General features: G+C 36.3%; 4 protein-coding genes across 13 annotated transcripts in view; 1 reads left to right on the forward strand and 3 right to left on the reverse strand.

Annotated features, from left to right (window-relative positions):
• On the forward strand, positions 1-11,894 carry LOC108867147 (protein HIGH CHLOROPHYLL FLUORESCENCE PHENOTYPE 173, chloroplastic-like). Of its 6 annotated transcripts, XR_007259039.1 has the most exons (7): positions 11-405; positions 539-616; positions 1,044-1,382; positions 2,040-2,544; positions 3,370-3,574; positions 3,661-3,721; positions 11,115-11,894. XR_007259039.1 is itself a non-coding variant. In XM_048586196.1 (3 exons), the coding sequence occupies exons 2-3, from the start codon at positions 2,416-2,418 to the stop codon at positions 3,601-3,603; spliced, it is 363 nt and encodes a 120-aa protein (XP_048442153.1). In that variant the 5' UTR covers positions 1,064-1,086; positions 2,040-2,415; the 3' UTR covers positions 3,604-3,807. The 6 variants fall into 6 exon arrangements, 1 of the variants encoding a protein (XP_048442153.1); XR_007259036.1 differs by lacking the exon at positions 11,115-11,894 and adding an exon at positions 1,666-1,791 and having other exon boundaries at positions 1-405; positions 3,370-3,807; XR_007259038.1 differs by lacking the exon at positions 11,115-11,894 and adding an exon at positions 3,112-3,219 and having other exon boundaries at positions 2-405; positions 3,370-3,807.
• LOC103945916 (disease resistance protein RGA2-like) overlaps positions 4,698-20,008 on the reverse strand; it is a 25,371-nt gene continuing 10,060 nt past the window's right edge. Inside the window, exons 2-5 of one of the 4 annotated variants that reach the window (XM_048586169.1) lie at positions 15,313-15,617; positions 13,535-15,017; positions 5,079-6,107; positions 4,698-4,974 (exon numbers count right to left, since the gene is read on the reverse strand). In XM_048586169.1, the coding sequence (XP_048442126.1) occupies positions 5,080-6,107; positions 13,535-15,017; positions 15,313-15,615 (2,814 nt within the window). In that variant the 5' untranslated portion in view covers positions 15,616-15,617 and the 3' untranslated portion in view covers positions 4,698-4,974; position 5,079. Of the gene's footprint in view, positions 4,975-5,078; positions 7,699-7,999; positions 8,426-13,534; positions 15,018-15,312; positions 15,618-20,008 lie in introns of those variants that run through there. The other 3 variants (XM_048586168.1, XM_048586167.1, XM_048586166.1) reach the window with 3 other exon arrangements.
• Positions 11,707-13,528, reverse strand: LOC125478233 (putative disease resistance protein RGA4). Of its 2 annotated transcripts, XM_048586173.1 has the most exons (3): positions 12,218-13,528; positions 12,001-12,029; positions 11,707-11,916 (listed from the first exon to the last, which is right to left on the reverse strand). In XM_048586173.1, the coding sequence occupies exons 1-3, from the start codon at positions 13,512-13,514 to the stop codon at positions 11,914-11,916; spliced, it is 1,329 nt and encodes a 442-aa protein (XP_048442130.1). In that variant the 5' UTR covers positions 13,515-13,528; the 3' UTR covers positions 11,707-11,913. The 2 variants fall into 2 exon arrangements, with proteins under 2 accessions (XP_048442130.1, XP_048442129.1); XM_048586172.1 differs by having other exon boundaries at positions 11,707-12,029.
• LOC103945908 (peptidyl-prolyl cis-trans isomerase FKBP42) overlaps positions 16,500-20,008 on the reverse strand; it is a 16,582-nt gene continuing 13,073 nt past the window's right edge. The window contains 5 exon segments of the mRNA XM_048586198.1: positions 16,500-17,058; positions 17,423-17,504; positions 18,793-18,905; positions 19,051-19,142; positions 19,704-19,894. The gene's annotated coding sequence lies outside the window, so the exon portion shown is untranslated.

Raw genomic sequence — 20,008 nt, forward strand, 5'->3', positions numbered from 1 at the left:
CAAAACATAAATTTCCTCATTTATCGTAAAATTCAAGAGCTTAAGATGTTTCGACCAAAAAAAAAAAAAAAAAGCCTTAAGACGTAACTCTCTTGCAATAGCACTGTCTTGAGGTGCAAATTTGATCGCCTTTAGAAAGTCTTCCCGCGCAGCATCTGTCTAGGCCCCTGTTTGGTTTCGGAGAAAATCACAAGCTCAAATTTACTCGCACATTTTCTCAATTTTTGTGTTGGAATTGATACGTTGCAGTGAAGGAGGTTATCGAGAAGGTTCTGGCTGGGCTGATACGGCCTCATTTCGTTATGGCTAATATTGGAAGTGGGTTTGGATTGTATGACATCTCCAAGTTTGTTTGTGTTCTTGCTCATATAAACCCCTTAATCTTAATTATTATATCTGATCACGGTGAGTTTTTTGTATGATTTTTTTTTTTTTTTTTTTTGGGGGGGGGGGGGGGGGGTGGGGTTTGTGGGTTCTAGAGATTTTTCGGTGAATGCATTGATTTTTGTATGATTTTTGATAGTGGGTTTTGATGCAGAACCTATTCGGTGATCAATCTGAAGAGGAAGAGGAAGAGGGCAATTCCGAGCACGAGCCCAATCCACAGCCCAATTCTGTATGATCCTCTAATTTCAAGTTTCCTTTCTATTCTGATTCCAAAAGCATGTTTGTGAATGATTAGGGTTTCAATTTTTGCTTTAATCTTAGCCAAAGCAACATATAGGTTGTGGTATTGTCATTGCGGTGGATGATTTGGATGAAAGTATGTATCTTGGGAGTTTTTTGCTTGCAGTTGTTTAGGCCTTGTGAGATACTTATGAGTAGTCAATTTTAGTGGGATTGTTGTTTCAATCTGGATAATGAATGATGTCGTTTCCTATTCGGTCCGTCCTTTGATGTTGTAGCAGATTTGGAATTTTGTGAACTGTTCTTTATTAAGAATGAAGTGCCACAAATTGAAGGCGAATAAAAAAAATTGCACATCTTCTGATTAGAAATATAGAATTGGTTATTTTCTTGACTGTTTGGTTCTGATGTGCCAGGCCTGCGGGAGCAGCGAGAGAACTTTCCACCATTGGAAAACTGGTGGGTGCATTCCAGCAAGTCGTATTCCTCTTTTCTCTTTTGATCCACTTGCCCGGGAGGTAGTATTCCGGTTACGGCTACGAAGTTTGCCCATTCGACTGCAAGAAGAGGGAGAAGAAGCTTCGTAGTGGCATTCCTCCGACGAGCTACCGAACTCCTAACCGAATAATAAAGCCGATCTCGAGAAGGCTAGGTTTGGAACCCTCTAGGAACTGAATCGCTAGAAAGATCTCTTCTTTCGTTTAAACCTAGTGGGCCCTAAACCTAAGCTTTGATCGCTGCGCTCCCCCCTTATTGTTAGTCCTCTTACCATGGACCACTTCGAATGGTTACTTCCCCCTTACTTAACATAGGCCGATTCACATCGTTTTTATAGGCAAACTCTGTAGTTGGAAGAACTCTGATTGGAAATATAGAATTGGTTATTTTCTTGACTGTTTGATTCTGATGTGCTTTACCTATATTTTTTGTTGTTTTCTCTGTTTTAACTCTGCTTTTACTCCTTTAAACGGTGGTTGTTCTCATTTTCTCTCTTTTTCATATCTGTCTTGCCATTGACTGGGAATATGTTTTCACCAGAGGAGGGTGTTGAACTGTCAAAAAAGCTTTCACTTCCTTTGGGTCGAACCCTTGACCGGTATGCCATATTTGCATTCTCAAATGGAGCTACTAAGCTAAAAGCAGCTTTCCAAAATGAAATTCATGGTATTTTTCTTATTATTAATTACAAGATTTGGGTAATAAAATTCATGGTATCCTTCGTATTATTAATTACTTGGAATTTGAACACAAAATGAATTTGCCATGCAGCTACGACATTCTAGCAACATTTCATGAATTTGAGAAGCAAGCTGTGCAAGTTCAGTTGCATTCTGTTTACTTAATTTTCTGTGTTTTTTCTTTTGCAGTTTGGATTTAGGAGCTAAAACATTTTTCTTTTGCAATATTTGTAGGTGGATGATGCTATCTGCGCTGTTGAAGGTGCCACATTGAAAGCTGAGATGAGTGGAAAGAAGCTAATGCACTCACGGAACAACTTAAGCTCAAGCCTCAACTTCAGACATTTCAAGTGTGGCTTTGCGAGGATGAGGAGGATAATGAAGTGGTTAAGCTGCCCCTACTTATTTAGTAACAAAGGCAGCTGCCCCTACTTATTTAGTAACAGAGGCATAAACAAAGGCAGCTGCCCCTACTTATTTAGTAACAGAGGATGAGGAGGATAATGAAGTGGTTAAGCTGGATACGGTGCATATGAGTATGAGTCAGAATTTTAAGAATAAAGTAAAAGCATCGCTGTGACACCGACCGATATGGTGGATTCAGCAGAAGATGGTCGGTGGACTGCCAGAGAATCCAGAGAAGTGGCACCGGGTGATGCAGAACCTATTTGGTGATCAATCTGAAAAGCAAGAGGAAGAGGTCGATTCCGAGCACGAGTCCAATCCCCATCCCAATTCTGTATGATCCTCTAATTTCAAGTTTCCTTTCTATTGATATTCCAAAAGCATGTTTGGGAGTGATTAGGGTTTCAAATTTTTGCTTTAATCTTAGCAGAAGGAAGATATAGGTTGTGGTTTTGTTAATGGCGGTGGATGATTTGGATGAAAGTATGTATCTTGGGGATTTTTTTTGCTTGCAGTTGTTTAGGCCTGGACTGAAGAAGCTTTGTGGAATGAGATTCTTATGAGTAGTCAATTTTAGTGGGATTGTTGTTTCAATTTGGATAACGAATGTAGCAAATCTGGAATTTTGTGAATTGTTCATTATTGAGAATGAAGTGCTACAAATTGAAGACGAATAAAAAAAAAAATTGCACATCTTCTGATTAGAAATATAGAATTGGTTTTAAATTATTTTCTTGATTGTTTGGTTATGATGTGCTTTACCGATAAATCAAGGGTTTGCAAGATATTTTTTGTGCTTTTACTCCTTTAAATGGTGGGTGTTATCATTTCCTCTCTTTTTTCATATCTGTCTTGCCATTGACTGGAGATGTGGGTGATCCTACTACCCTGTCCGCCGCAGTACAGGGCTGTAACAAGATTATCTTTTGTGCTACTGCACTCTACTATTAGCGGAGACCTGTACAGGGTTGATTAAAGAGGGGTCTAAAATCTTACCAAAGCATTTAAGGTGTGATCCTTATTGCCATATACTTGAAATACTCCTTTTTGACGTGTAGTAATCTGTTTCGGTTTTGATGTCTTTTAAGTTCATGGGTTGGTTCAATGTTGGATTTGAATTTTATTGCTTATGTGAAGCTTTTGACTGTTTGCATTGTAGGACTATAAGAAGAAAATGGCTCAATTACGAGCAGGGAAGAGTAGCAAGAGCAAACTTACAATTGTAAAGTACAAGACTCCGGAGTCAGTGGATGGATGGGAAGTTCGTCAGGGGACTTACTTTCAGGATGTGGTTGCTTCTAAGTATGATGGAGGAATGGATGCCAAGTTCGAATTCACTTTCACCGGAGATGCTGTTTTCTCCGGTAAGAGAAAGACTAAAGTGGGGTTTTGAGGTTCTAAATGGAAACCAACTATTATTCCTTTTACTCTATTTCTTGCTGCATTGTAGGATAAGTTTTCGCCAGACGAGGGTACTAACCTAAAAGCAGCTTCCCAAAAACAAATTCATGGTATTTTTCTTATTATTAATTACAGATAGTATTTCTATGTTTTCCCTCTTTGTTTTAGAGATAATCAACTGTTATTAAGCTGTTTTCGTAGTGATTAGAACTTCCTTTAGAACTAATGAATCAAGTCAGCGAGATAAGCTAATCGAAACAGCACAAATATGAATGAAAACAGGTTCTGCTTTCTTAAGGTTTCAATTTTTTTTTCAAGTTTGGAGGCTTATGTCAATCTATAACAATTGTTCTAATCATCTAAATATGCACTGTACATTCAATTGAGCCAATGACACGTGTGCCAACGAATTTCGAAGAGTTCGACTTGGTGTTCTCTCTTTGGTCTTTAACATGAACGTGTGAGGCACTTGTTTGTTGAGTAATTGAGTCCCTTCTCCAAGTTTTTAGTAGACATTAGGTTGCTGTAATTTGCCTTTATGAGCACATCTGTGACTAAAGAAAATTTAAGCTGTCAAGTTCCCAAAATGTCTAAGGAGATATCATGTTTAACGAGTCACGAATAGTGATCAATCCAAATGCTTGTATGAGCGCAACCATGCCATATTTTGTTTGAAGAATTTGTTTTTACTTAGGGAGACCATTTGATTGAAAAGAAAACAAAGAAACTAACCAGGAGTTGTCTGAGTTGTTTATAGAGACAGGACATAGAAAAAACAACAAATATTTTTGTTTTTGTAATGGTTGTCAGGAATTTCTTTTTGAGCAAACAAAACATAATCAGTTTATTTGCTTTACCGAGAATGTAGCCTTTTTTGTGATTAGTTTCGGGTTTTGGAGCAGATATTTGTGTCTTCCAGAGGTGATTTTGGAGTTTATTCGATCTTAGAATATTTGGTTACTCCAGTGCATTGACAATTAATGGACGTATTTTTTTTTTTTTTTTTTTATCATTGTTTGTGTATAATTATGTGACTTATAAGTTATAACGTGACAAATGTGATTTCTCTTCCAATACATCAACAAATATTAAAAAGAAATATTTAAAGAGGGCTGGAACCCAGTCAAAGCTGGGGGGCTAGGCCCTCACGCCCATATTATATTATTTAAAGAAAAAACATACAACGGAGGGACATAGTACTTAAACCCCGACGATCAAAAGCAAAATCACATACAACCATTTCAAGCAATCAACATGGTCCTCACGTATTGAATCCAAAAGGTTGACGCCCCATTCACTCCATATAAGATTATATAATTGAAAAGAATTCATACCGAAATTATTGATCCACATGGTATGCCATCTGGAAAGAAAAATAAAATGCTGCTGATGATAAATGAAGAATAAAATTAAGAAATGAGATTGGCATTTGAATATTTCATAGTTTATATTGAATAGAAAACGCACCTTAATCAATGTCAATGTGTGGGATGTGAGCAATCTTATGCCAGTCCTCACCTGTTTCTTTCTTGCATCTTTCGCTTAACAAGGGGCACCTAGAAATGTGCAATGTATTTAAACAGGGGAGTCCACAAATCCCTTCTGGCAGTGAAGTTAGATTACGACAATCACTGATAAACAATTGAGAAAGACAGGCAAAAGAAGGCAACGACAAATTTTCCGTTGATGAAGAAGAATCATCACTGTTATGAGTGTGCGCCCTCCACCATCCCTTCAGAACAGGGCATTTAGATATGGAGAGCTCTTCCAGGGAGGGAAAGAATGAGATCCTCATCATCTCATCACTCATACTACTACTGCTCTCATTCTCTGATATGTACTCCAACTTCTGCAACCCAACCATTGTAAGAGACTTAAGGGAAGGCAAATGATCCAAGGGCGGAAGACGTTGGCATCTCTTACAAAACCGCAATTCGAGATTAACAATATTTATGAGAGAAGAAAACCAACTCGCAAACCTCACACCTCTATACTCATACACCGACAACTGCTTTAGATTAGAATGGGGTTGCAATACTTCCATTGACTTTATAATATCCTCCTCATCAACCGCGCTTATATCTTCTCCCTCTTTCCAGGTTAAATCCAACGAACAAAGATGCTGTTTGTCCTTGAGAGGTGTACCAACATTTGATTCTGACACCACATGCCTCAACTCATCAATTTCTAAATGTCCCCTTAATTCGTTAAGGGTCCCCAGCTCAGCAAGACCAGCACTACCGCCCCTCCCCAAACAATTGCTTTCGCTCAAAACAAATCTATTCAATGTACGAACACCATTCAATTCACCAATTCCACGTGGCATTCCACTCAATTCCCAACACCCTTCCAAGATGAGATGCCTTAAGTTGATCATTTTTTTAATGTCCCTAGGCAATTCCACAAGCTTCCGACAGTCTGTCAGATCTAGTGTTTCCAAATTCGAAAGTCCAACTATCCAATCTGGAAGTCTCTCCATGGAATTCTCACTAAGATCTAGTGTTTCCAAATTCGAAAGTCCAACTATCCAATCTGGAAGTCTCTCCATGGAATTCTCACTAAGATCAAGATATCTCAAATGTTTCATTTTTCCAAGACAATTAGGTGATGTTGTAATGTCTAATTTATTGAGACTCAACATCCTTAATGACTTAAAATTTGAAACAATTGTAGTATAAAATGCATTACGTGAGGAACTTTGGTGATCACCCCAAGCTTGTTGCCGAAGAAAAAGAAAGGTTCGTATCTTGCTTGCTTTTAGCAAGGATGTTGGCACTTCCCATTTCGACAAATCAATATCAAAATTGAAAGATACATGACGAAGCTTTTCATGAAAATTATTTCGGTTCAAATCAACTATAGCACTTCCAACCCCCGACACTAAGATTGCGAGTTCATTCATGAGATCGTGCATTTTACAACTTCTTATTGTACCAAACTCATCTGTTTTTTCTTCTTGCAAAAACGATCTGCACAACAATTCCCTGTAACATTCAAACGCAACATCCTCCAAACACTCGTTTTCGTCGAATGACTCAATGAACCCTTGTGCCACCCAAAGTCTAATCAATCTTGGTACAGAGATCTCATAATCAGGTGGGAACAAGCTACAATAAGCAAAACAACGCTTCAAATGTGATGGGAGCACATCATAACTTAGTTTAAGTGTTGGTAAAATGCCATCTTCTCTTTGACTTATTTTTGAAAGTTTCCTTTCTTTGAAATTCAACCAATCTGTTTCGTCATCTTTGGTGCGCAACATCCGACCTATCGTCCTTATAGCGAGTGGAACTCCCTGACATTTTCTTGCAACCTCCATCCCAACTGCCTTAATTGTTGAATTCTCTGGTTCTTTTCCATCTTTAAAAGTCATTTTCTTAAATAAAGACCAACTTTGCACTTCATTCAAACCCCTTAAGGTGTACGGTTTAGTTGTGTGTGATGCCATCGCAACGGTTTCAGTACGAGTGGTTATTAATATTCTACTACCTTCTTTACCACCCCTTAACAAGTTCTTCAAGCTAAGCCACTTCTTTCGATCCTCATTCCAAACGTCATCCAACACAAGTAGGTACTTCCTCCCATCTACTTTTTTCCTGAGATCATTTTGCAGCTGATCCATATTAAGCTGGTCCACCTTATCACGCTCCTCTTTACCAAGCTTGTCAACTTTTAGGATTTTCTTAGCCAGTATATCCAACTCAAATACATTAGAGACACATATCCATATTTTCAACCCAAAATGATTTTGAATCACCTCATCGTTGAATATGAGTTGGGCAAGTGCAGTTTTCCCCAATCCTCCAAATCCAACTATGGAAATGGTTGACACATTCTCAGTTGGGATGGGATCCAACAAAAGTTGGATAATTGCCATTTTATCTTCATCTCTCCCTATAATATTTTCCCGGACAAATGAGTAAGTGGCCCTCTCTCTCAATATAAATCTTTTATCTTCACGATTATTGTTTAAGTCACTGGGTCTACGGGATGCAACCTCACTAAGCCTCTTGTTAATATCTTTTATCTTACGACTCATCTCTAACCCAAAAACAAGTTGATTTGAGCTAGAAAAGAAAAGATGCACCTGTAAGAGTTTGAGTAGACACAATCATTATTTCGATAGAACTGTATTAATAAGTTAATAGAGTTTTGTAACGGTAAGTTATACGAAACATTCAAAACAATAATGGAGAAGATTTATTGCAGCTAATTATGAATTATTGAGAGACCTATTGTACTCCTAATAGGTGAATATCAATGGGCTTACGTGACTATAAAAATGTTCTCCGAGATGGAACCTCTCGAATCCTCTCGGTAATATCTTTGATCTAATGACTCATCTTTTGCTAAGCAAGTTGATTTGATCTAAAGAAAAAGAGGCATACCTTATTTGACAGCTTAGTATTGCCACGCAACACTTGTCTCCGCTGAACTTCAGTATTAAACTCATCCAGCACGTCATCGGCTTCATAAACTGCATCTTCTACGCTTTGGAGCCACAGTTTGACTTCATTGTTGTTGGCTTGCTTTTGCTCAGCGTCAAGAAGAACAGCTTGGAATCCGGCAACTGTCTCCCTGAGCTTGTTGAGCTCATCTGGGACACCCCAAATCGATCCAATCCGTTGGAAAGCACGGTTGCCAAGCCTTACAATGATCCGTTCTGCAATATTGAAGACAACTCCTTCTGCCATTTCTTGTATTCAGGACAAGCAAAAACCCAGGTGAAGTGAATTAAAGTAGAAGATTGTAACTAAGAATATAGTCTTGATATGCCCATCTCTCATCCAGCCACTCACACATCATTCAATGGATAAAATAAAAACAAAGACCTAATAATGGTCAATACGGTTATGCGTAGTGAGAACATGGTCAATATGTTACAGCTGGCCTTAATAATTGAAAGTTGATTTTTAATGCCAGCTGGGTCCTTCACAAATTATAGCCGTTTGTTGCTTTCCTTATGTTTTACTCTACTTTTGTTCCCTAGTGGCTAGTAAAGCATTAGCCAGTGTCATACTAAAGCTTTGTGCTGTGTTTTTAATTGGATTTCCAACACATGTTCCCTCACCCACGACTCCCTGGGCCCACGCGCTATTGTAACCCGCTATCATTTATAAACCCACAGCTGGACGTGTCTACACACAGCACGTCCATACCCATAACTTTTTTGGGTTGTGCGCACTGCGCAGAATATCAATGACGATGAATTGTTTGTAGAACATTAATTATTCTATCGATTTTTTTTCCTTTCTTTTTTTTCATTTTATTTACAATTTTTGACATTATCTTTCATAAAATAAAATACATTACTGTATAATCGGTTTTTAGTTTGATTATACACTAAACGTTTGACTAATTTAATCAGTATTATTTGATATACAAATTATCATATCTGATTGAAATAGTTAATGCAGTCTGAGTTGTCAAATGAGATCTAAAAGTAAAAGGGATGATAAGATATCATAATGTCAATTTATGTTGATGATATAATGCTAATAGACTAAACAAAGTCATAAATTGGGGTCCATTTGGAATGAGGAAATTTCAAACCTCAATCCATTATTATTATGGGGCATTTAGATCCGAATCCAAAAAATTGAGCTACTTTCCAATTGAGTCCAATTCCATGTGCCTTATCAGTTTAGGTTCAACTGATCTTTTTTATGTCTATTTTGCCCTTTTATAATCTAAATGAAAATATATTTAAATTTCTTGATTTATCCAAATTTTGAATATTAAAGCCTTTAATCTATTCAATATCCAAGGAAAAAAATTAAAATTAAAATTCATGGCATGTTTATCAACAACAAAATCTACTGTGATATACATTCTTGATAAAAGTAGATTACAAAAAGAAAAAACCTATCATATAGGTACATAAATACAAAATATGTCATGAAGATATATTTAAATAATATCTAATTAAACTATGGTGTAGGTAGATAATGCAACTAATATGTGATGCAGGTAGGCAATGCAATCAATCTGTGATGCATGTAGTTAATTTACAAACAAAAAAACATATGATACATGTGCAATTAATCTCTAATATGGGTAGAGTATTATAAAAAAAAAAAATCCTATGGTACAGGTAGATAAATACAATTAATCTTAAATTATCAACAAAATAATATATATATATATATAGGTAGATAAATACAATTTTTACATGCTTATTTATATGGAATAATAAATAATAATTAGAACCATTCCGATTCTTGAGTTTCACGCGTTTATTGAAAAATATCCACATAAACAAAAACACAAGAAGTACTTCAAAGAAACAAATTGACTCTTTTTACACACCATCTAACATATTATAGTAGTGACGGAAAATTCATAACCGAAAACTCAGTAAACAAAGCGAAAATGAGATAAACTCTTGTCTAACAGTCACTAGCAGTGCCAATGCGGTGGCATTGGCATCCCTTGACCCCAATAGGGTTGTAAATTTATCATTTTGAAAAATTTTCCTACCCCTATAACTGCGTTAAAGCAACCGATGAAATATTATATATCAGTAGCTCTATAGAAAATTCATAATTTTTCATCAGTCTATTCCAAATTTCATTGGGCGTTGGATATAATTTTCCGACTCCTTCTGTCATGTCTTGTGTTCAGGACAAGTAAAATCCAAGTGAAGTGAATTAAAATAGAAGGTTGTAATTTAAGTGCATAGTGAAAAATAGCTCCTCCTTCGGGTCTTTATATGCCCATCACTCATCCAGCCACTCACACATCATTCAATGTATAAACTAAAAACAAAGACCTAATAATGGTCAATATGTTACAGATACCCTGAATAATTGAAAGTTGATTTTTAATGCCAGCTGGGTCCTTCACAAAGTATAGCCGTTTGCTCCTGTCCTTTTCTTTTCCTCTACTTTTGTGCCCTAGTAGCTAGTAAAGTATTAGCTAGTGCTCCACTGAAGTCTGTGTTGTGTCTTTAATTTGATTTCCAACGCATGTTCTCTCTCCAACTACTCCCTGGGCCCACGCGCTATTGTAACCCGCATCATTTGTACACCCACAGCTGGACGTTTCCATGTAAACAGAGAGGAAGAAAAATGTATGTACTATCTTTTTCTCATTACTTCTAACATTGATTACATTGTGTATATATCTAGCTATATTGCTTAGTTATTAAGCTAACATTAGACTCTTAGAATATTGACACTTGTCACAATCTTACACCATAGAATCTTAACTAACTTAACTATCTTTCATAGTATATATTATAGTTATCATTCTCCCTCAATCTCAGATGGGAGCTTACCAAGTCGGAGATTGTAGCAGTGTGTTTGCCTTTATGAGCACATCTGTGTTATAGAAAATATAAGCTGTCAAGTTTCCAAAATGTCTAAGGAGATATCATGTTTAACTAGTCACGAATTGTGATCAATTCAAATGCTTTTATGAGCGCAACCATGCCATATTTTGTTTTTGCAGAGGTTGTAATAATTTCCTTTGACTGATCTGTTAATAAGTTTGTTTTTGTAGATGCCAAAGAACCGCATGGAAGATTTCTATGTGAATGTCAAGGTCCGTACTTTTCCCTTTTTGGTTCTTGGCAATACAAGCATCTTCAGCTTTTTAAAAATAAACCTATCACATGTTATAAGTATGAACTGGTGTGGGTGAATAATGGGTAGATGAATAAAAGGAATGAAGAAAAATATTAGAAAACATTCGGTATGTTTGAAGAATTTGTTTTTACTTAGGGAGACCATTTGATTGCTAAGGAAATCGAGGAAAAGAAAACAAAGAAACTAACTGGGAGTTGTCTGAGTTGTTTATAGATACGGGACATAGAAAAAACAACAAATATTTTTGTTTTTGTAATGGCTGTCATGAATTTCCTTTTGACTAAACAAAACATAATTAGTTTATTTGCTTTACTGAGATATTTGTGTCCCGAGCCATATCCAAAGTTGATTTTGGACTTTCTTCGATCTTAGAATATTTGGTTACTTTAGTGCATTGACAATTAATAGACATAATTTTTTTTTATTATCATTATTTGTGTATAATTATGCAACTTGTACGTTATAACTTGACAAAGGTGATTTTGCTTCCCATACATCAACAAATATTAAAAAGAAATATTTAATGAGGGCTGGAACCCAGTCGAAGCTAGGAGGCTAGGCCCTCACGCCCATATTATATTATTTAAAGAAAAAACATACAACGAGGGGACATAGTACTTAAAACCCCGACGATCAAAACTAAAATCATATACAACCACTTCAAGCAATCAACATGGCCCTTACATATTGAATCCAAAAGGTTGACGCCCCATTCACTGCATATAAGATTATATAATTGAAAAGAAGGAAATTAAAGAGAAATTAAAAAAAAATGAATTTAGTGGGTAATGAATGCATACCAAAATCATTGATCCACATGGTATGCCATCTGGAAAGAAAAATAAAATGCTGGTGATGATGAATGAAGAATAAAAATAAGAGACGAGATCAGCATTTTAATATTTCTTAGCTTATACTGAATTAGGTTAAGTGTAAATTTAAACAAGTTAGAAAACGCAACTTAAGATTCATCAATTTCAATGGATTGGATGTGAGCAATCTTAAACCAGTCCTCACCTGTTTCTTTCTTGCATCTTTCGCTTAACATGGGGCACCACCAAATTTTCAATCTATTTAAACAGGGGAGTCCACGAATCCCTTCTGGCAGTGATGACAAATTAGAGCAATTACTAATTGCAAGCTCCTGAAGTGATGTGAGATTGCTTATTTCTTCTGGTAGTGATGCCAAATTAGAGCAATTACTAAATTCAAGGTGTTGCAATGACGTGAGATTGCTTATTTCTTCTGGCAGTGATGCCAAATCCTCAATTGCATGGAGTGACAGATGTGTTAATTTGGACAGATGAGGGGAAGAAGAAGAGGCAGAAACATCAACACCAACTTCATGTGTAATATCAGATGCTCCTCTAACAAACAAGGAATCAACAACCTTCCAGCTGCTCTTCTCAAGATGTATTTTCTCCACATTTGGATACAGAGGCATGGACATTAGATTAGGACACTCATCAATAGACAATGTAGAAAGACGAGGAAAAGAAGGTAACGACAGATTTTCCGTTGATGAAGAAGAATCGTCACTGTTATGAGTGTGGGCCCTCCACCATCCCTTCAGAACAGGGCAATCTTGTATGGAGAGCTTTTCCAGGGAGGGAAAGAATGAGATCCTCATCATCTCATCACTCATACTATTACTGCTCTCATTCTCTGATATGTACTCCAACTTTTGCAACCCAACCATTGTAAGAGACTTAAGGGAAGGCAAATGATCCAAGGGCGGAAGACGTTGGCATCTCTTAAAAAACGACAATTCGAGATTAACAATATTTATGAGAGAAGAAAACCAACTCGCAAACCTCACACCACCATAATACCACACTTGCAACTGCTTTAGATTAGAATGGGGTTGCAATACTTCCATTGACTTTATAATATCCTCCTCATCAACCGCGCTTATATCTTCTCGAAGTATCCACCACAATTGCAACGAACAAAGATGCTGTTTGTCCTTGAGAGGTGTACCAACATTTGATTCTGACACCACATGCCTCAAATTGCCAATGACTAAGTCTCCCCTTAACTCCTTAAGGGTCCCCAGCTCAGCAAGACCAGCACTTCCTCCCCTCCCCAAACAATTGCTTTCGCTCAAAACAAATCTACTCAATGTACGAACACCATTCAATTCACCAATTCCACGTGGCATTCCACTCAATCTATCACAGTATTCCAAGATGAGATGCCTTAAGTTGATCATTTTTTTAATGTCTCTAGGCAATTCCACAAGACTCGAACAAGAAGTGAGATCTAGTGTTTCCAAATTCGAAAGTCCAACTATCCAATCTGGAAGTCTCTTCATGTAACGATTACAACGAAGATCAAGATATCTCAAATGTTTCATTTTTCTAAGACAATTAGGTAATGTTGTAATTCCTAATTCATTGAGAGTCAACATCCGTAATGACTTAAAATTTGAAACAATTGTAGTATCAAATGCATTACGTGAGGAACTTTGGTAACCACCCCATTGTTGTTGCTGAAGAAAAAGAAAAGTTCGTATCTTGTTTGCTTTTAGCAAAGACGTTGGCACTTCCCATTCCGACAAATCAATATCAAACTTGAAAGATACGTGACAAAGCTTTTCATGAAAATTCTTTTGGTTTGGCTCAACTACAGCGCTTCTAACCCCTGACACAGAGATTGCAAGTTCATTCATGAGATCGTGAATTTTACAACTTTCTATTATACCAAACTCATTTGTTTTTTCTTCTTGAAAAAATGATCTCTGCAACAACTCCTTATAATATTCATACGCAACATCCTCCAAACCTTCGTTTTCATCGGATGACTTAATGAACCCTTGGGCCACCCAAAGTATAATCAATCTCTGTACAGAGATCTCATAATCAGGTGGGAACAAGCTACAATAAGCAAAACAATGCTTCAAATGTGATGGGAGCACATCATAACTCAATTTAAGTGTTGGCAAAATATCATTTTCTTCTTGATTTATTTTTGAAAGTTTCTTTTCTTTGAAATTCAACCAATATGTTTCGTCATCTTTGGCGAACAACATGCCACCTATCATCCTTATAGCGAGTGGAACTCCTTGACATTTTCCAGTAACCTCATTCCCAACTGCCTTAATTGTTGAATTCTCTGGCTCCTTTCCATCTTTATAAGCCATTTTCTTAAATAAAGACCAACTTTGCTCCTCATTCAAACCCTTTAAGGTGTATGGTTTAGCTGTGTCTGATATAGTCGCAACAGTTTTACTACGAGTGGTTATTAGTATTCTGCTACCTTCTCCACCACCCATTAACAAGTTCTTCAAGCTAAGCCACTTCTTTCGATCCTCATTCCAAACGTCATCCAACACAAGTAGGTACTTCTTCCCATCTACTTTTTTTCTAAGATCATTTTGCAACTGCTCTATCCCATTATGCTCGGATTGAAGGATTTTCTTAACAACTATATCCAACTCAAATACATTAGAGACACATGTCCATATTTTCAACTCAAAATGACTTTGAATCACCTCCTCGTTGAATATGAGTTGCGCAAGTGCAGTTTTCCCTAATCCTCCAAGTCCAACTATGGAAATGGTTGACACATTCTCAGATGAGATGGGATCCAACAAAAGTTCGATAATTGCCATTTTATCTTCATCTCTCCCTATAATATTTTCCTTACGGACAAATGAGTGAGTGACCCTCTCTCTCTTTACAAATGGTGTATCTTCACGATTTACTTCTAAGTGAAAGGTTCTACGATTTGCAACCTCACTCAGCCTCTTGTTAATATCTTTTATCTTATGACCCATCTTTAGCCCAAAAACAGAGCTAGAAAAGAAAAGACGCACCTGTAAAAATTTGAGTAGACATAATCATTATTTCGATAGAATTATATTAATTAAGTTAATCGTGTTTTGTAACGGTAAGTTATATGATACATTCAAATAATAATATAGAGGTCTTATTGCAGTTAATTATGAGTTATTGACAGACCTAGTGTATTCGTAATAGGTGGATATCAATAGGCTTATGTGACTTTCTATGAGATGCAACCTCACCAAGCTTCCCGTTAATACCTTTTATCTTATGACCAATCTTTAGCCCAAAAGCAAGTTGATTTGAGCTAGAGCAGAAGAGGCGTACCTTCTTTAACAACTTAGTATTTCCAGGCACCATTTGTCTCCGCTGAGCTTCAGCATTAAACTCATCCAGCAGGTCATCGGCTTCATAAACTGCGTCTTCTACGCTTTGGAGCCAGTGTTTGACTTCATTATTGGCTTGCTTTTGCTCAGCGTCAAGAAGAACAGCTTGGAATCCGGCAACTGTATCCCGGAGCTTGCGGAACTCATCTTGGACACCCCAAATCAGTCCAATCTCTTGGAAAGCAAGGGAGCCAAGCCTTCCAATGATCCCTTCGGCAATGTTGAAGAGAACTCCTTCCGCCATTTCTTGTATTCAGGACAAGAAAAAACACAGGCAAGTGAAGTGACTTAAAGTAGAAGTTTGTAAACGAGAATAACTTGAGTGGTTAACAGAATAACTTGTCTTTATACATGCCATTCCACTTTAATTAAAGAATAACTTGAGTGGTTAACAGACTCATTCCCATTCCACTTTAATTAAAGAATAACTTGGGTCCATTTGGATGGGGAAATTTCAAACCTCAATCCAATATTTTTATGATTTCATATAATATGGCATGCTTATTTATACAAAATATAAATTAAAATCATTTCGATTCTTCAATTTCATACGCTTATTAAAACATGATATGCTTTATTCTTAGAGAATTAAATGGAGCCCATGCATTATGCCCGTGTAAATATGAAAATTTTAAAAAGAAAAATATATGGAAAAGAGAATAAGTGGGTTTTTTTTTTAAAATAAATAAATAAATTTAGAAATGCTCTGATGACATGTAGGCGAGGTTTGAAAAAAAATATCAAAACTTAGTTTGTATGAAATTACATTACTGTTCCAGACTCATAATCAACATTAGAGAACCAAACCTTATAGATTATTCCCCTGGTGTTTCCGATTTCTATAATAATAAGGTAAGCTCGTTGGATTCACCTCATCCTCAAAACTAAAATAAAAATAAAAAAGTTTGAACTCTCTTCGTCTGATTTCACCCCAATTGTCTTCACTCTTTTAGTTGACAAAAAGCATTTTGTTAGCTAGTAGTTTAGATAAGAACTAGAAAATATGCCCGCGCGTTGCTGCGGGACTTGAATGCACCAGCCTAAACTGCATGAATAAGAAACATTTAACCTGAATAAATTAAACATAACCATGAATGGACAGAGGAATAGATGAGTGAAACGGGTCGGTAAGATAAGCAGCTTGGTTTTTATATACATTCAACATAGCTGATATGAAAAGACATTGTACAATTAACAGGACAAAATTGAACGTTCTTGATTACAAAAGACGTGGTTGCAAAAAATTCTCTGTTTTCATAAGAAACAGAAGCAACATTCAACCAATTTACATGATAAGAACCGTAAATTAGCATCGCGACAAAAGGGGATCGACTAAACCAGGTTGAATCAGAGAACTACTTCAAAGTTAAGATAGAAGTAAAAAATCAAATGAGCTACAGGCTTAAGGTCATAACCACAGATGAATGAAGGGCTATTAACTTAAACATTTATAAATAACCGTCAGTCCCTAGCTATTATGCATGCCACTAATGAAAGGAGGGATCACCATTTGTTAAGGTACCTGGAATTCACCAATACCAGGATATTTCCAACCATGCCGTTCAGGATAAGAAGGATACCATAGCTCTCCACACGGACCTAATCCAACTTCAATTTCTGATATCATTCCTTCCTCAAAAAACTCATCAAATTCAACTCTGAAGCTCCTCATGTAGTCGAAGTAAACCTGCATTGGTTCCATTATAATATAACAGAATAGAAACTCTCAGCATTAAACAGTAAGAATGCATAGGGTCTGATTCTTAGAGAAATTCTTCCATTTTCATCCGAGTCTCACCGATTAAAACTTTCACCCAAAAAAAACACTCTCTGATCAAACGAAAACTCCAAAACCAATTCTATGGTTGATTCAACAGGTTTATACTATAAAGAAAATAACGATACAATATGGATACCTAGTCTTTTTTTGGTGGAAAAGAATCTTGTTTTATACCAGTTGGAAAACAATGCTATTGTTTGATACAATCTGGTCTTGGTTAAAATCTAGTATCATTTACAGAAAGGGGGAACAAAAAGTAGTAGCAATATACCCATAATACGCTGCAACATGCTTGCATTTCTCCGCACCAAGTGTGGTTAATCATGTCAGCATCCAGAATCACAACCCTGGGCCTGATAAATAAAGCCAACCAGATACTCGAGATCAAAAAAGGTGAAACTACATGCATAGAGAACTAAAAATAAGATAGAAGTCAGTTCTTTGCAAAACCAACAATTGCATTTACCAAAAAATGAAATAAAAATAAAACCCAACAACCAAAAAAGAGGAGCATGTGCAATAGCAGTCATGTAAGAGTTCAGTTCGAAATTTCAGATTAACCCATTACATCATTTCTATAAAAAATATTCCAATTATGGCATTATCATTGAGCAAAATTAACATGTTGGCAGAAAAACAAATCTTATGAAACGGTGTGTGGATTTATAGTTAACCAAAGCATTGATTATAAAACTGACATCTAACTGATCAAAAGAATAATCTTTACATTGATAACATACAAATGCAAAGGTGATATCAAGTTTTTCAACTGCTTCCCCCCCCCAAAAAAAAAAAAAAAAAAAAAACATTTATAACTTGTACTTGCTACTACACCTTAGGTTAAGTCCCAAACTTACAATATTCGGACGTATGATGGTGAAACTGTAACATTGTTCTTTGCATCCAACATTAATTCCTTGAAATATATGTAGTAAAACTTGGATCATCTACTTTTATCTCAAGGATTACCACAACTGTGTCTTTCAAATTTTATCTTCTCCATTACTTTCCAGCCAAAAGAAGAAAAAAAATAGGAAACTACACACATTTGATAACAGAAACAGAGATCACTTCCAGAACCTGTTGGGATAAAAATGGCATCACACTGCCGGATAAAACACAAATGTTTGTGGCTGCCAATACAATATGTGGAAATACATATACCAGCCCAAGCATCCTTACAGTATATAAGCAAGCAACTAACATTTTTCTCTGACTTGACCATATGATATTTCAAAAATGATGCTCCAAAGCACTAATCCGGCACAACTTGCACCCACACCAAACACCAATCCAATACTTTATCTTTGCACAATTGTCTCACGATCACATAATTGTTAATTCATAACACCAACCAACCCATGTTACTGGTACAAAATATAATCACCTACACCTAATCATCTTATATTAAGAAGACATCATACAATAACAATGAATGTTTTACACTCTGCAAGTGAAGCAGCTTTCATTTGCCAATTTCTCAAGTGATAATGCAAGCTCCATTGCTGGATAAAAAAATAAGGACTGAGAAGACATCAAATCCAACGCAGACAGCAGATAAAATTGAACCCAAAGGGCAAAAGCCTTCTCTAACAAATAGATACATATAAAGAGTCGTTTGGGATATAGATATGGGTGTACCTGGAAGAATAGAGACGCACTGAATCGGAGAGAGTAAAGAGAGAGTTGAATTTCGGAGGAATACTGGACGACGACGAACTGCGCAGCCATAGCTGTTGGTGGCGGTGATTCCGCTGGGAGAGACAGTTTGAAAAAAAGTATTCAATAAATCTTACAGAACTATAATAATTCAGTCATGAGCTTCGAATCATTGGCATTTCAATTTTAAGATAGTATTAACTGTTTACAAAATTAGAAGCAGCTGATGGCATAGCATACCGGTTTCAAGCATGCTAAAGTTGGACATAATCTTCGGTATGTAGAGGTATTTTCTTTTCTGAGTCTTTCTTGCAACAGATCACAGCTGGTTTCTACAAATTTGAAAACCGAAGCTGTTAGTATGGATGTCTGTTAAATTTAATCTCATAACAGTAGGACGTATAAGAAAACAAAGTGAAGGCGCATATATAATCCATGTTTCCCTCTTTTTCATCTACTCTATCAGATAAATGTGAGTGCTATGTTTCCCTCTTTTTCATCTACTCTATCAGAAAAATGTGAGTGCTAAATGAGTGCATTTAAATCAAAAAGAGTTGACAGAGGCATAATTGGAGAAAGAAAAGGTCTTTATATCAATAAAAAAAAATGCTTCATAGTTGGACATAGAAAATGAAGAAAATGATTGGATGAAACAAAGAAAGGCCCTTAAAATTTTGACAGAGGCATTCTCAGCAAGTTAAAAAAACAGAGGCACTCCCAAACAGAAGATACAATATGCAGTAAAAGGAAAATATTACCTGAGGAGGAAAAATAAAAAGCAAAAAGTAAAAAAATTGTAAACCTCAGTAGCAACATAGAATGCATATGAATGAAGCAATTTTTTTTTTCAAATGAAAACTTGTAAGAAAATAAGAAAACCAAGTGAATAATACTTGAATCAAGAAAGTCCCCAACGCAGCACAGGGGGGGCATCTTCACTGATAGCACCAATCCAGAACTTTAAAGCAGCACAGTCCAACAAAAGCAAATCCATATACATCTGAACAATTATCCGCCTCATGTGGTGAACAAACATGCTTTCCAGCTGATACTCGTACATGCTTACCCTAACTTTTCTCATGACCTGGTTAAAAAGATAATAGCAATCATGACTAAGAAAAAGGGAGTCAAGTTTTGAAATATTTCCAAAGATGTTATAAGAATGAGCCCAAAATAAAGATTTCAAAGTGCACAAAGT

Source organism: the organism of the source record quoted next, unplaced genomic scaffold (genome assembly GCF_019419815.1).
Source record: "Pyrus x bretschneideri cultivar Hongxiangsu unplaced genomic scaffold, Pyrus_bretschneideri_v1 Contig24, whole genome shotgun sequence".
Lineage (NCBI taxonomy): Eukaryota > Viridiplantae > Streptophyta > Magnoliopsida > Rosales > Rosaceae > Pyrus > Pyrus x bretschneideri.